Genomic DNA, 15,396 nt, shown 5'->3' on the forward strand with positions numbered 1-15,396 from the left:
TCTATGGGACCAACAGGTCCACTTTCTGGGTCTATGGGTCCAACAGGTCCACTTTCTAGGTCTATGGGTCCAACAGGTCCACTTTCTAGGTCTATGGGTCCAATTGGTTGTATTTGGGGCCCCCGGACTTCCACATGAAGGAAATGAAGAGACACAGAGTAACAAAATGTTAGAAAATTGTATTTTCCTCATACAAAGACATAAAACATGTTAACAAGACGCATTGTACAGTAACCAAAACTAGCGATCCGACCAATGGGACGTCAGCTCCGCCTCCAGTTCTAGAGAAAAAAAATAAAAGTTTTCCACCAATCAGAGCCTTCCGCCCATATAAGGTAAGATTTATAAAGTTTGCTGCCAGACGATCACTTCTAGGAGAAAAAAAAAAGAAGAGGAGGCGGCCCCTGATTGGCCGTGTAGAAGAAAAGCTGTCCTTAGTGGGCGGAGACTCTCCTTGGTGGCCCGGTTTCCCTTTTTTCGCTTCGTCTCATTGGCCCGAAGAAAAGCAAAAATCCAATCAGTTTATCCGAAAAACCTGCACAATCCTCCAAATCTTGGCACTACAACTCCCAGCATGCACCGGACACTTCCCTGGACCCTCCTGTAACAGCTGCCCCCCTCCCCCTCTGATCCTCCAGCTTCTCCAATAGAAAGCCGTCATTTCTGGGGACAGGCTCACAGTCTTGGAAGCGGGGGGGGCCACTTAATGATTCCCCCCCCAAAAAATAATAATACTGCAATCACGGATTTGGGGCGGAGCACTTCCTGGCTAGTTTCGTCCTCCATTTTCAGGGAGCTTCCTGACGAGTTTCGTCCTCCGTTTTCAGGGAGCTTCCTGACGAGTTTCGTCCTCCGCCAACGTTTTCAGGGAGCCGCCTCCGTACGTAATAGTAGTCATGGCGATCATTCTTCCTCTCCAGGCTCTTGAAGTATCCATCTGGAATGTTCAGAAGGTTTTTCCTTTAAAAAGGGGGGGGGAGGAATGTTTACCCATTGGGTGCGGCGAATACTTCAAGAACTGGCACAAAAGAGGGATTGGGCGTCGGAGGGGGATCCGCCACAATGTATCAAACTTCTTACAGAAGGGGGAATGTTCCGGGAATCCGGATCCCCGGCTGTCATGGTCATCCTTCGACTTGGGAGTCCCGACTACCCCAGAAGCCAAGGACGGTGGCGGCCATGTTTCTCTCAGGGGAGCCCCCCCTTTAAATCTGTAACAACATGGCGGACATTAGCGGAGGCGGAGCTCTGAGGCGCAAGGTGGCAGCTCCTCCCCCGCCCATTTAATCTAAACTAAACAATGTGGGGGGGGGGTGTGACACCCCTTGGAGGGCGGGGCCCACCAAATTGTCTCTTATTGGATCCTAAAGTCTCTGATACGACGCCGGGACGGCGGCCCCGCCAGGCCTTTACACCAGCGAGCACTTGCTGCTTCCCTTCTTGGTGTGGCTCTTTAAATCCACCGGGTCCCTCATGCCGTGACCCTGCGGGATAAGGAGAGAGAAAAAGAGGGGGGGTCAGCCGGGGGACTCAGAGGGGAGGGGCCATGTGACCGGCGTCCAATCAGCACTTACCGCCCTCCGCGTCATGTTCATCAGGATGTCTGTGGCCAGGAAGTTGAATGACTGTTGAGGAAAACGGAAAGAGAGGGTCAGCGGCGGCATTATCACGGGCACACATCAGGGGAACCCCACCCCCCCCCAAATCCACCCTCTAAACTCCACCCTCTAAACATTGTTCCTGCAGCCCCGCCCCTTCCATGGCACAACGGTGAGGTTTGCGGCTTCTCTTACCTCGTCCACGTTCTGGCTGGACTTGGCGCTGGTCTCGAAGAAGCGGATCCCGTGTTCCTTGGCGAGCTGCGGAACAGAACAAGAAATGTTACAGAGCAGCTCCCCCTTCCCCCCCTTCACCGAAAGCCTGATGTTGGGTTTCGGCAGGTGTGCCCTCCCCCCTTTTACTGAAAGCCTGATGGTGGGTTTCAGCAGGTGTGCCCTCCCCCCTTTTACTGAAAGCCTGATGTCAGGTTTCAGCAGGTGTGCCCTCCCCCCTTTTACTGAAAGCTTGATGTCGGGTTTCAGCAGGTGTGCCCTCCCCCCCTTTACTCAAAACCCAAAGTCGGGTTACAGCAGGTGTGCTCTCCCCCCTTTTACTGAAAGCTTGATGTCTAGTTTCAGCAGGTGTGCCCTCCCCCCTTTTACTGAAAGCCTGATGTCTAGTTTCAGCAGGTGTGCCCTCCCCCCTTTTACTGAAAGCCTGATGTTGGGTTTCGACAGGTGTGCCCTCCCCCCTTTTACTGAAAGCCTGATTTTAACAGGTGTGCCCTCCCCCCTTTTACTGAAAGCCTGATGTCTGGTTTCGGCAGGTGTGCCCTCCCCCCTTTTACTGAAAGCCTGATGTCGGGTTTCAGCATCTTCAGTCCCCTCCCCCCCCCCCCTCGGCCGCTGTGCGTTACCTTTTCGCCGCGCTCCTTCTGGACTTTCCTCCGGCTCTCCATGTCGCATTTGTTCCCCAGAAGCATCCTCTCCACCCCCGCAGCCGCATTCTGCCAGGAGACAAAAAAAAAAAAAATATGATGGCGTGACGTCACCGCCTGTCATGTGACACCGACTGACCGCCCTTCAGGGGAAGCTCCGCCCACAACCGATACGTTTCCTTCCCTACAATTGGGGCTAAAAACTCAGGCTGGCGGAAGAGGAGGCGGCTCTATGTTGATGGGTGGAGGCGGGGCGGGGAAATTAGCTTGGGGTGAATTCTCATTGGCCGCATCGGGATGAGTATTTGACATCACAGTGGTGCTAACCACACCCCCCTCTGATAGGCCAATCATCTCACCTCTTTAATGCTCTTCATCCAGTTCTGAATGTTCTCGAAGGATCGCTCGTCTGTGATGTCATAGACCAGGATGATCCCCTGAAAGACACGGAAAAACCGAATCACCGGCGCGGCAAAGAAACGCTCTAAATGTGGCCCCTCCCCTAAATATCGACAACCATCTGACACAGCGTTTATAAACAATGTTACTTTGTATCTCTCTATCTCCCGTCTGATCAATGTTTATAAACAATGTTCCTTTGTATCTCTATCCCCCGTCTGATCAATGTTTATAAACAATGTTACTTTGTATCTCTCTATCTCCCGTCTGATCAATGTTTATAAACAATGTTACTTTGTATCTCTCTATCTCCCGTCTGATCAATGTTTATAAACAATGTTACTTTGTATCTCTCTATCTCCCGTCTGATCAATGTTTATAAACAATGTTACCTTGTATCTCTCTATCTCCCGTCTGATCAATGTTTATAAACAATGTTACTTTGTATCTCTCTATCTCCTGTGATCAATGTTTATAAACAATGTTCCTTTGTATGTCTATTTCCTGTCTGAGCATTGTTTATAAACATTGATCAGACGGGAGAGAGAGAGATACAAAGTAACATTGTTTATAAACATTGATCAGACAGGAGAGAGAGATACAAAGTAACATTGTTTATAAACATTGATCAGACGGGAGATAGAGAGATACAAAGTAACATTGTTTATAAACATTGATCAGACGGGAGAGAGAGATACAAAGTAACATTGTTTATAAACATTGATCAGACAGGAGATAGAGAGATACAAAGTAACATTGTTTATAAACATTGATCAGACGGGAGAGAGAGAGATACAAAGTAACATTGTTTATAAACATTGATCAGACAGGAGATAGAGAGATACAAAGTAACATTGTTTATAAACATTGATCAGGCAGGAGAGAGAGAGATACAAAGTAACATTGTTTATAAACATTGATCAGACGGGAGATAGAGAGATACAAAGTAACATTGTTTATAAACATTGATCAGACAGGAGAGAGAGAGATACAAAGTAACATTGTTTATAAACATTGATCAGACGGGAGATAGAGAGATACAAAGTAACATTGTTTATAAACATTGATCAGACGGGAGATAGAGAGATACAAAGTAACATTGTTTATAAACATTGATCAGACGGGAGATAGAGAGATACAAAGTAACATTGTTTATAAACATTGATCAGACGGGAGATAGAGAGATACAAAGTAACATTGTTTATAAACATTGATCAGACGGGAGATAGAGAGATACAAAGTAACATTGTTTATAAACATTGATCAGACGGGAGAGAGAGAGATACAAAGTAACATTGTTTATAAACATTGATCAGACGGGAGATAGAGAGATACAAAGTAACATTGTTTATAAACATTGATCAGACGGGAGAGAGAGAGATACAAAGTAACATTGTTTATAAACATTGATCAGACAGGAGATAGAGAGATACAAAGTAACATTGTTTATAAACATTGATCAGACGGGAGATAGAGAGATACAAAGTAACATTGTTTATAAACATTGATCAGACAGGAGATAGAGAGATACAAAGTAACATTGTTTATAAACATTGATCAGACGGGAGATAGAGAGATACAAAGTAACATTGTTTATAAACATTGATCAGACGGGAGATAGAGAGATACAAAGTAACATTGTTTATAAACATTGATCAGACGGGAGATAGAGATACAAAGTAACATTGTTTATAAACATTGATCAGACGGGAGAGAGAGAGATACAAAGTAACATTGTTTATAAACATTGATCAGACGGGAGATAGAGAGATACAAAGTAACATTGTTTATAAACATTGATCAGACGGGAGATAGAGAGATACAAAGTAACATTGTTTATAAACATTGATCAGACAGCTGATGTATAATTTATAATCCTGGTAATGAAAAGCTTATTACTGAATAAGGAAGCGCCCATAACAGGAATGTAAACATTGCTCGGTTCCATAGGGGTGTAGGGGGGGAGGGTAATGTTCGGAGTCCGGTGGGGGGTGGGGCGGTACTCACCATGGCGCCCCGGTAATACGCTGTAGTGATGGTCTTGAATCTCTCCTGGCCGGCCGTGTCCCTGGAGGAGGAGGAAAGGAAATGCTGTATAAATATCGATCGTCACTCATTCTCCCCCCCATACAACCGGCCAATGTCGTTCTCTTTTACCCCCGGGGGGCGGGTAGATCCTGGCTGGTGGGAGGGGCCAGTACATAGCTTCCCGATTACATCACAGTGCTCCTCAGTCCTGATGCAAGCAGTGGGAGGAGTTATGCAAATATATTAAAATGCCTCGATGGGCGGGTGTCAATCTGGAGGAGTGGGCGTTACCCAAGCGCGCTTCTACTTGCATAGACAACGCCCACATGTGATGCTGAGCCTCCATGATTGACAGAACCGAAATCCAAAATATTGAAAGGGGGCGGGGCCATGGACAGTCAGGTTGTAGAACTGAGTCTGGGGCACACGCCCCCCCCTTCTGCCCCTTTTGTCCCAGCTTTAATGAAAGGAGGCGTTGCCAGGGAAAGGAAATGAGGCGGGGCTCTATCTGCAGCTTCTAATGCACATGGTGAGAAGCTCGCAGTGTGCGGTGACATCAGAGAAATCGGTTTCAGTCCAGGGGGGAGGAGCCTGTACACCCAGGAGGATGGGGGGAGGGATTAAAGCAGACATGATGACACGGGGACACATTGGTGACATTTCCTGTAGGCAGTATTTATTATTTGCTCTGCAACTCGCCCCGATAGCCCATCTGTCATTAAACAGATACCCCTCCCCTCCCCCACCCCCCTCAGGGGGGGAATTGAGGTTAATTATTTGTCTTTATTTTAGAAACACGCCCCCCACCGGGAGGGGCAATTCCACACATTGTGTTCAGACAATAGAGAGAGACGGACACCTCGTCATGTCTGGAAGTACACAGGGGCACTGCCGAAAAATTTCTTTGTTTTCCTTTCATTTGTTTTTTGCTTTTTTCGTAAATTCGGAAACTTGAAAAAATCAGAAATTCGGAGATTCAGAAATTTAGAGATTCATAAATTTGGAAATTCATAAATTTGGAAATTCTGAGATTCGTAAATTCTAAAAATCGTAAGTTCAGAAATTATGAGATTCGTAAATTCAGAAATTCAAAAAATCGTAAATTCGAGAATTCTGAAATTCTGAGATTCGTAAATTCAGAAGATTCGGAGATTCAGAAATTTAGAGATTCGTAAATTCAGAAATTCGGAAATTTTAATTTTCAGATTTTAGAAGTTTTAGAATTTTCGAATTTCCGAAATTCTAAATTTGAAAAATTCCTAATTTCGGAAATTGAAAAATTCAGAAATTTCGGAATTAACGAATTCATCAAAATTCGTTAAAAAAACTGATTCTAAACGAAACGAATTGCAGGTGTCTATCTGAAAGCCCAACCAATGAAATGTTCCCGTTATCGGGTGACAACGCTGTGTCCTGCCCCCCCACACTGTGCTCCGGGGTTGTCACCCCATCACAGGGGCTCCCCATGGTGACTACAAGCGTCCACATCAAATCACACGACACAGACATTGCCCCCTGGTGTCACCATCAGGGAACTCGCCCTGAGAAATTCCATCACTGGAGGGTATGGAGACAGGAAGTGGCTGCAAAGAGGCTGCAGGAGATCAGCAGAACAACAAAAAGAAGGGCGAAAAGGAAAGCTGCGTAGACTTCCACACTGGGGGGGGGGGGGGTTTGTTATTGCCACCCGAAGCCTTGGATTCCCCTGTAGCCCGGTAGGACACATTTCCTCCATCTGGGGAGGATTGGCGTTCACCCAAATGATATAAAACAGGAGGAAGTGACCGACAGGAACGGGGCAAAGTCCTCAACAAAACGCCAACATCTGTAAATAAAGTTTTTTTTTTTTTTTTAGCTATTAACCACTTAAGGACCGGACCAATATGCTGCTAAATGACCCAAGGGGTTTTTACAATCCGGCACTGCATCGCTTTAACAGACAATTGCGCGGTCGTGCGACGTGGCTCCCAAACAAAATTGGCGTCCTTTTTTCCCCACAAATAGAGCTTTCTTTTGGTGGTATTTGATCACCTCTGCGGTTTTTATTTTTTTGCGCTATAAACAAAAATAGAGCGACAATTTTGAAAAAAATGCAATATTTTTTACTTTTTGCTGTAATAAATATCCCCAAAAACATTTAAAAAAAAAAATTTTCTTCAGTTTAGGCCGATACGTATTATTCTACCTATTTTTGGTAAAAAAAAATAGCAATAAGCGTTTATCGGTTGGTTTGCGCAAAATTTATAGCGTTTACAAAATAGGGGATAGTTTTATTGCATTTTTATTAATTATTTTTTTTTTACTACTAATGGCGGCGATCAGCGATTTTTTTCGTGACTGCGACATTATGGCGGACACTTCGGACAATTTTGACACATTTTTGGGACCATTGTCATTTTCACAGCAAAGTGTGACCTCATGTGTGTTTACAACTGTAGGGGGGTGTGGCTGTAGGTCTGACGTCATCGATCGAGTCCCCCTATAAAAGGGATCACTCGATCGATACGCCGCCACAGTGAAGCACGGGGAAGCCGCGTTTACATACGGCTCTCCCCGTTCTTCAGCTCCGGGGAGCGATCGCGACGGAGCGTCTATAAACGAATACACACGCCGTCGTCCTGGATCGCTCCCCGCGGAAATCCGACCGCCGCATGTAGCGGGGGGGGGGTTCCCGATCAGACCCCCGACTCACGTCTAGGCAGGGACGTACAGGTACGCCAATGTGCCTGTCCATGCCATTCTGCTGACGTATATCTACATGCGGCGGGCGGGAAGTGGTTAAGCAGCTGTCCGAGTTCCAGGAAAGCCAAACTAAAATTCAGGTTTTCATGCCCTCACCCGCCCAGAATGAGGCCGGACCCGCCCATTGGCATTCGCGACCTCCCTGCCAACTGGATGGAGTCCGGCCTCATTCTGGGTGGGTGACGGCATGAAAACCTGAATCCTAAAGGCAGCCCATTGGAGGATGTGAGAGGGGGAGGGGTAGGGGGAGGAGGAGGGGGCGGGGAATTCTCTCACCAAACTTGCAGCTTGATCTTCTTCCCCTGGATCTCCGTGGTTCGGATTTTAAAGTCGATTCCTGCAGAGAAATTAAAAGCAAAAAAAAAAAAAATATATAGAAAAAAAGGTAACGAGGGGTCAATTCACGAACGTTTCACGCGTGCGATAAACACAGTCATGTGACTCATTTGCATAAATTATTGCATGCAGTAAATTAAGTTCAATTCATAAAGAATAGTAATAATCAAAATATATATATATTTTATTAATAATAAATAATAATATATAATAAATATTTTATATTTATATTAATAAAAATATTATTTATTACATTTTATTAATAATAATAATAATCATAAATATATAATATTTATATTATTATAATTATTAATATAAATTATTTATTACATATTAATATAAATATATTAATAATAATATAAATATTATTTATTATTAATATAAATATCACATATTTATTATTATTAATAAATATATAATATTTATATTATTATTATTATTAATATAAATATAAAATATGATATAATTATTAATATAAATATTAAAATAATAATATAAATATTATTAATATATATACACACACATATATATATATACAGAAGGAATCAGAGGGCCCTGCTTGTTAGAGCATACAATCTAGAAATATATATATATTTATTATTAATATTAATAATATAATAAATATATATATATATATATATATATATATATATATATATATATATATATATATATATATTTATTATTATTATATTATCTAGAAATATATATCACATATATATATATATTAATAATAAATATATATATTTCTAGTTTGTAAGCTCTAACGAGCAGGGCCCTCTGATTCCTTCTGTATTTAATTGTACGGTCTTCCCCGATGTTGTAAAGCACTGTGCAAATTGTTGGCGCTATATAAATCCTGTATAATAATAAATATAATATTTATATTAATAATAATAATAATAAAAAAAATATATATATATATATATATATATATATATATATATATATATAATATGTATTAATATAATTATATATTTTATTATTAATATAAATATTATATGTTATTATTATTAATATTTATTGTATCATATATATATATATATATATATATATATATATATATATATATATATATATATATAAAAATTTGGCAGTATGAATGTAAATTGTATGTATTCCTGACCTGCTATGCTGCATGCTCGGATAAGGGTCTGGTATAGATTTTGGGGAAGACCCCACGCCATTTTTTATTTTTTTTTATTTTGGCATGGCGTTCCTCTAAGAATCCATACCAGAGCCGAAGGCAGCTGATGAGTCATCCGTTGTTAAGTGCGTGGCGGCCGGCCTTCCAGCCTGCTCCATAGCAACCAGCTCAATGCGGTAAATCGCAGCTAAATCGAACAAATCACTGCATTCCGTATTTAATGCGAAATTCTTCGTGAATTGCGCTTTCACAACTGATTTACCTCAAGCGTTATTTTTCTGCATTTTTAATTTTTTTTTGCTGTTATTCAACTGTTAGTGAATTGACCCCTTTGTATAAAAAAAAATTATATATAGAAAAAGAAAAAAAGAAATGTATATATATATATATATATATATATATATATATATATATATATATATATATATATATATATATATATATATATATATATATATATATATATATATATAAAAATTTCTTTTTTTCTTTTTCTATATATAATATATTATTTATTTTTTCATTATTATATATTTTTTATATATATATATATATATATATATATATATATATATATTTCTCTCGATATAGATATATATATATATATATATATATATATATATTATCTATATCTATATATATATATATCTATATAGATATATCTATATCTATATAGATATAGATAGATTATATATATATATATATATATATATATCTATATCGAGATATATATATATATATATATATATATATATATATATATATATATAAAATATATAATAATGAAAAAATAAATAATATATTTTTTTTAAATAATGAAAGTAAAATAAAAAAATAAATAAATAAGAAAACTAATAAAAAAAATGTAAACCATCGTGAGCTGCACTGTGCGCCCAGCTGTGACCACCAGAAATGCGTTAGAAAGGGGGGGGGCGGAAAAGCGAGGCGGTGAAAAAAAAAAATGGGGTCATTCAGTACATCCTGAACTCTGTAGACGGTGACATTCCGCACGGCGGTGATAGGTGACGGGGGCCGGGGAGGTCTGACTAATGGTTAACCGTCGGGCCATTTGGGGAATGTAGAGCTATGGTATCAAAATTCAGCCGACCAATCGGTAAAAAGATAAGAATTTTTCATTCAGCAGCAAAAATTAAAAATTCCTCTTCGTTGTCTTAGGATAATTGAATGGTCCTCCTGCTCCATTAAAAATGTTTTGTACTTAAAATCACCCGGGTATTTATCTATTGGTCAATCCTGTACTGTTTGTTGTATTTTGTTATTTTATGTCTTTTTTTTTTTTTTAACAGGGTAAAAGAGGAAAAATAAATTTAAAAAAAAGCAACAGCGCACAAAAATATATTTGCAGGGTTTTACCTATTGCAAAAAAATACATAAATAAAATACAAAGCAAAATATGAAAAACAAATATATATATTTTTTTTAAATTAAAGTGTGTATGTGTATTGTAAGAATATTTTTCTCATGTTGCTTTACAAAGCGCTTTTCTTTTCTTTTTTTTTGTGTGTGTTTTATTATTGCATTTTGCCAAAATAAAAAAAATAAAAAAGTTAAAACCCACAAATGTTTGTTTGGGTTTTTTCATATTTTTTTTTTTTACAGGGAAAATGTAAATAAAATAAATAAATAAAAAAACAGCAAGAGTGAACAACAATCCTCACGAGCCATTTACATAAAATTTCCCTATAAAAAAAAAAAAATAAATAAAATTTCTCCCCGGCATTCTGACAAAATTTTTCAAAATTTAGGAATTTTAGTGAAATTCTGGTGAAGTGATTTAGCTCATGGGGGGGAGGGGGGAAGGGGAGGAAGGAAGAGCTCTGATTGGAGCGGTGAAGTGATGAGGAGCTTGTGTTCCTGCCATTGTTGTGCGATGACATCACCCCGCGTCCCGGCGGTGACAACGAGAAAGCGCCTGATGTGTGCGCTCTGCGCTCCGGCAAAGTGACCGGCCGCGCTGTCACCAGAACAGACAAACAACCTTTCATTGGGGACAACCAGGGATTTCCTCTCACTTCCTGTTGTGTTTACGGGACAGGAAGTGAAGGGAAATCTCCCCTATGGGACACCAATGACCCAACAAAAATAAAAATAATAATAATAAAAACAAAAAAATAAATAAAACAGAAAAAAAAAAAAAACACCACACAACATTTTGGCTTTGGATACTCTGGAGGAAAACGCTGATCAGCAGTAAGGACTTTAATCCCAAAACAATCGGCGAAGCTCTAAATAGTCAGACGGTGAACAACAATCCATCAGCGGCCGAGAAATCCACAAAACAGAAGCTGAAGAATGACAATGACAGCCGACGGTGCGGAGAATCATCTGATAACAAAAGATGGAAACAAAGTAACCGGATGACGTCACATCAGAGAGAAGATAAAGAGATTCACTGAGAGACACAACAACCAGGAACCCAACTCACATCACAAGGAGATCTCCGACAACAAACCGACTCCGGAGATTCCACCAAATCGACCCCCAGAAAGAGAGAGAGTCCATCAAACCGACCCCAGAGAGTCCGACCAACGAGAGGTTCCACCAAACCGACCCCAGAGAGAGAGAGTCCATCAAACCGACCCCAGAGGGTCCGACCAACGAGAGGTTCCACCAAACCGACATCAGAGAGTCCGACCAACGAGAGGTTCCACCAAACCGACCCCAGAGATAGAGAGAGAGAGTCCATCAAACCAACCCCAGAGAGTCCGACCAACGAGAGGTTCCACCAAACCGACCCCAGAGAGTCCAACCAACGAGAGGTTCCACCAAACCGACCCCAGAGAGTCCAACCAACGAGAGGTTCCACCAAACCGACCCCAGAGAGTCCAACCAACGAGAGGTTCCACCAAACCGACCCCAGAGAGTCCAACCAACGAGAGGTTCCACCAAACCGACCCCAGAGAGTCCAACCAACGAGAGGTTCCACCAAACCGACCCCAGAGATAGAGAGAGAGAGTCCATCAAACCAACCCCAGAGAGTGCGACCAACGAGAGGTTCCACCAAACCGACCCGAGAGTCCAACCAACGAGAGGTTCCACCAAACCGACCCCAGAGATAGAGAGAGAGAGTCCATCAAACCAACCCCAGAGAGTCCGACCAACGAGAGGTTCCACCAAACCGACCCCAGAGAGTCCAACCAACGAGAGGTTCCACCAAACCGACCCCAGAGAGTCCAACCAACGAGAGGTTCCACCAAACCGACCCCAGAGAGTCCAACCAACGAGAGGTTCCACCAAACCGACCCCAGAGATAGAGAGAGAGAGTCCATCAAACCAACCCCAGAGAGTCCGACCAACGAGAGGTTCCACCAAACCGACCCCAGAGAGTCCAACCAACGAGAGGTTCCACCAAAACCGACCCTAGAGAGAGAGAGAGAGAGAGAGAGAGTCCATGACAACCGACCCCAGAGAGTCCAACCAACGAGAGGTTCCACCAAACCGACCCCAGAGATAGAGAGTCCATCAAACCGACCCCAGAGGGTCCGACCAACGAGAGGTTCGACCAAACCGACCTCAGAGAGTCCGACCAACGAGAGGTTCCATCAAACCGACCTCAGAGAGTCCGACCAACGAGAGGTTCCACCAAACCGACCCCAGAGGGTCCGACCAACAAGAGGTTTCACCAAACTGACCCCAGAGTGTCTGACCAACGAGAGGTTCCACCAAACCGACCCCAGAGAGAGGTAGTCCATCAAACAGCCGACGGTGCGGAGAATCATCTGATAACAAAAGATGGAAACAAAGTAACCGGATGACGTCGCATCAGAGAGAAGATAAAGAGATTCACTGAGAGACACAACAACCAGGAACCCAACTCACATCACAAGGAGATCTCCGACAACAAACCGACTCCGGAGATTCCACCAAATCGACCCCCAGAAAGAGAGAGAGTCCATCAAACCGACCCCAGAGAGTCCGACCAACGAGAGGTTCCACCAAACCGACCCCAGAGAGAGAGAGTCCATCAAACCGACCCCAGAGGGTCCGACCAACGAGAGGTTCCACCAAACCGACATCAGAGAGTCCGACCAACGAGAGGTTCCACCAAACCGACCCCAGAGATAGAGAGAGAGAGTCCATCAAACCAACCCCAGAGAGTCCGACCAACGAGAGGTTCCACCAAACCGACCCCAGAGAGTCCAACCAACGAGAGGTTCCACCAAACCGACCCCAGAGAGTCCAACCAACGAGAGGTTCCACCAAACCGACCCCAGAGAGTCCAACCAACGAGAGGTTCCACCAAACCGACCCCAGAGATAGAGAGAGAGAGTCCATCAAACCAACCCCAGAGAGTGCGACCAACGAGAGGTTCCACCAAACCGACCCGAGAGTCCAACCAACGAGAGGTTCCACCAAACCGACCCCAGAGATAGAGAGAGAGAGTCCATCAAACCAACCCCAGAGAGTCCGACCAACGAGAGGTTCCACCAAACCGACCCCAGAGAGTCCAACCAACGAGAGGTTCCACCAAACCGACCCCAGAGAGTCCAACCAACGAGAGGTTCCACCAAACCGACCCCAGAGAGTCCAACCAACGAGAGGTTCCACCAAACCGACCCCAGAGATAGAGAGAGAGAGTCCATCAAACCAACCCCAGAGAGTCCGACCAACGAGAGGTTCCACCAAACCGACCCCAGAGAGTCCAACCAACGAGAGGTTCCACCAAAACCGACCCTAGAGAGAGAGAGAGAGAGAGAGAGTCCATGACAACCGACCCCAGAGAGTCCAACCAACGAGAGGTTCCACCAAACCGACCCCAGAGATAGAGAGTCCATCAAACCGACCCCAGAGGGTCCGACCAACGAGAGGTTCGACCAAACCGACCTCAGAGAGTCCGACCAACGAGAGGTTCCATCAAACCGACCTCAGAGAGTCCGACCAACGAGAGGTTCCACCAAACCGACCCCAGAGGGTCCGACCAACAAGAGGTTTCACCAAACTGACCCCAGAGTGTCTGACCAACGAGAGGTTCCACCAAACCGACCCCAGAGAGAGGTAGTCCATCAAACCGACCCCAGAGGGTCTGACCGAGAGGTTCCACCAAACCGACCTCAGAGAGTCTGACCAACGAGAGGTTCCACCAAACCGACCTCAGAGAGTCCGACCAACGAGAGGTTCCACCAAACCGACCCCAGAGAGAGAGAGTCCATCAAACCGACCCCAGAGAGTCCGACCAACGAGAGGTTCCACCAAACCGACCCCAGAGGGTCCGACCAACGAGAGGTTCCACCAAACCGACCCCAGAGAGAGTTTCCATCAAAACCGACCAGATAGAGTCTGAAAAACTGACCCGAGAGAATCTGACCAATCCATTATAGAGAGATTCCGACAAAAAGAGTAAAATTCTAAATCTTAAAAATAAAAAACGAGAGTGCGGACAGGATTCTGAAATCCAGCGCGGTGATTGTACGGAGGTCGTTGACCCGCGGAGGGGTTTCCCTAAACTCAGCCCAAACTGGGCACAACGTTCAAATGTTTTTGTTTTGCCGGCAAGTGACCAATCGGGGGGATTGTTTTTTAAGGACGAATAATTATCGTCCAAAAAAATAAAAAAAGGGTCGGCGATCTTTTTGAAAGAACCTTTGCGGGGACAGGCGGAGATCGACGGAGGACGAAGTCTGACCCGCAGAGCTTACAGTCGCAGCAGCGTCCTGGGAAGTCAGACAGGACGGGACAGGACTTATTATTATTTTTTGGGAATGCGGAGAGAAGTTGTGGTGGTGGTGGGGGAGGGGAGGCTCACCTATGGTGGAGATGTAGGTACTGTTGAAGCTGTCCTCGGAGAAGCGGACGATCAAACACGTCTTCCCGACCCCGCTGTCCCCGATCAGAAGAAGTTTGAAGAGATGATCGTAGGACTTCGCCATGTTTGAGGGAAGAGAGGAGAGGGAGGAAGGAGGGTGGAGATGGGGGAGGAGGAGGAGGGGGGAGGGGGAGGAGGGGGGGGGGAGAGCCCGCATAGCACACAACTCAGCATTGGCTGCCTGAGAGACGGGAAAACATAGGAAGAGGAGTCAGGACACACCCCCGGGAATTCTACTAAAGCGGCACTCCGCCCACAACGGACACTTTGTGTGTTTGGCCCATTGATTAAAGTGAACTCACCATACACAATACAATCTGATTGTACAATCTCCAACGATTAGGTACTGCAAGAGCCTGTCTGGCTGGAGATAAACTCTTTGGATAGATAACTTAATTCCCTGAAATCGCAACATTTTATCAAATGAGTTCCCGGGTCTGTACA

At 43.6% G+C, this 15,396-nt stretch overlaps 1 protein-coding gene across 1 annotated transcript; it reads right to left on the reverse strand.

Moving 5' to 3' along the window:
* Positions 1-159: 159 nt before the first annotated feature.
* On the reverse strand, positions 160-15,064 carry RAB13 (RAB13, member RAS oncogene family). Its single transcript, XM_040332487.1, has 8 exons — positions 14,893-15,064; positions 7,922-7,982; positions 4,883-4,943; positions 2,836-2,913; positions 2,456-2,545; positions 1,794-1,859; positions 1,575-1,625; positions 160-1,484 (listed from the first exon to the last, which is right to left on the reverse strand). Exons 1-8 carry the CDS (start codon positions 15,014-15,016, stop codon positions 1,410-1,412), a joined length of 606 nt encoding a protein of 201 aa, XP_040188421.1. The 5' UTR covers positions 15,017-15,064; the 3' UTR covers positions 160-1,409.
* Between the last annotated feature and the right edge of the window lie 332 nt (positions 15,065-15,396).

This window comes from Rana temporaria, chromosome 13 (genome assembly GCF_905171775.1).
Source record: "Rana temporaria chromosome 13, aRanTem1.1, whole genome shotgun sequence".
Taxonomy (NCBI): domain Eukaryota; kingdom Metazoa; phylum Chordata; class Amphibia; order Anura; family Ranidae; genus Rana; species Rana temporaria.

Coding starts and splice junctions, on each gene's coding strand:
- RAB13 (XM_040332487.1), bottom strand. CDS start 15,016: ATGGCGAAGTCCTACGATCATCTCTTCAAACTTCTTCTGATCGGGGAC. Junction 2,546..2,835: donor GGATGAAGAGCATTAAAGAG/GTGAGATGATTG, acceptor GTCTCCTGGCAG/AATGCGGCTGCGGGGGTGGA. Junction 1,485..1,574: donor TGAACATGACGCGGAGGGCG/GTAAGTGCTGAT, acceptor CTTATCCCGCAG/GGTCACGGCATGAGGGACCC.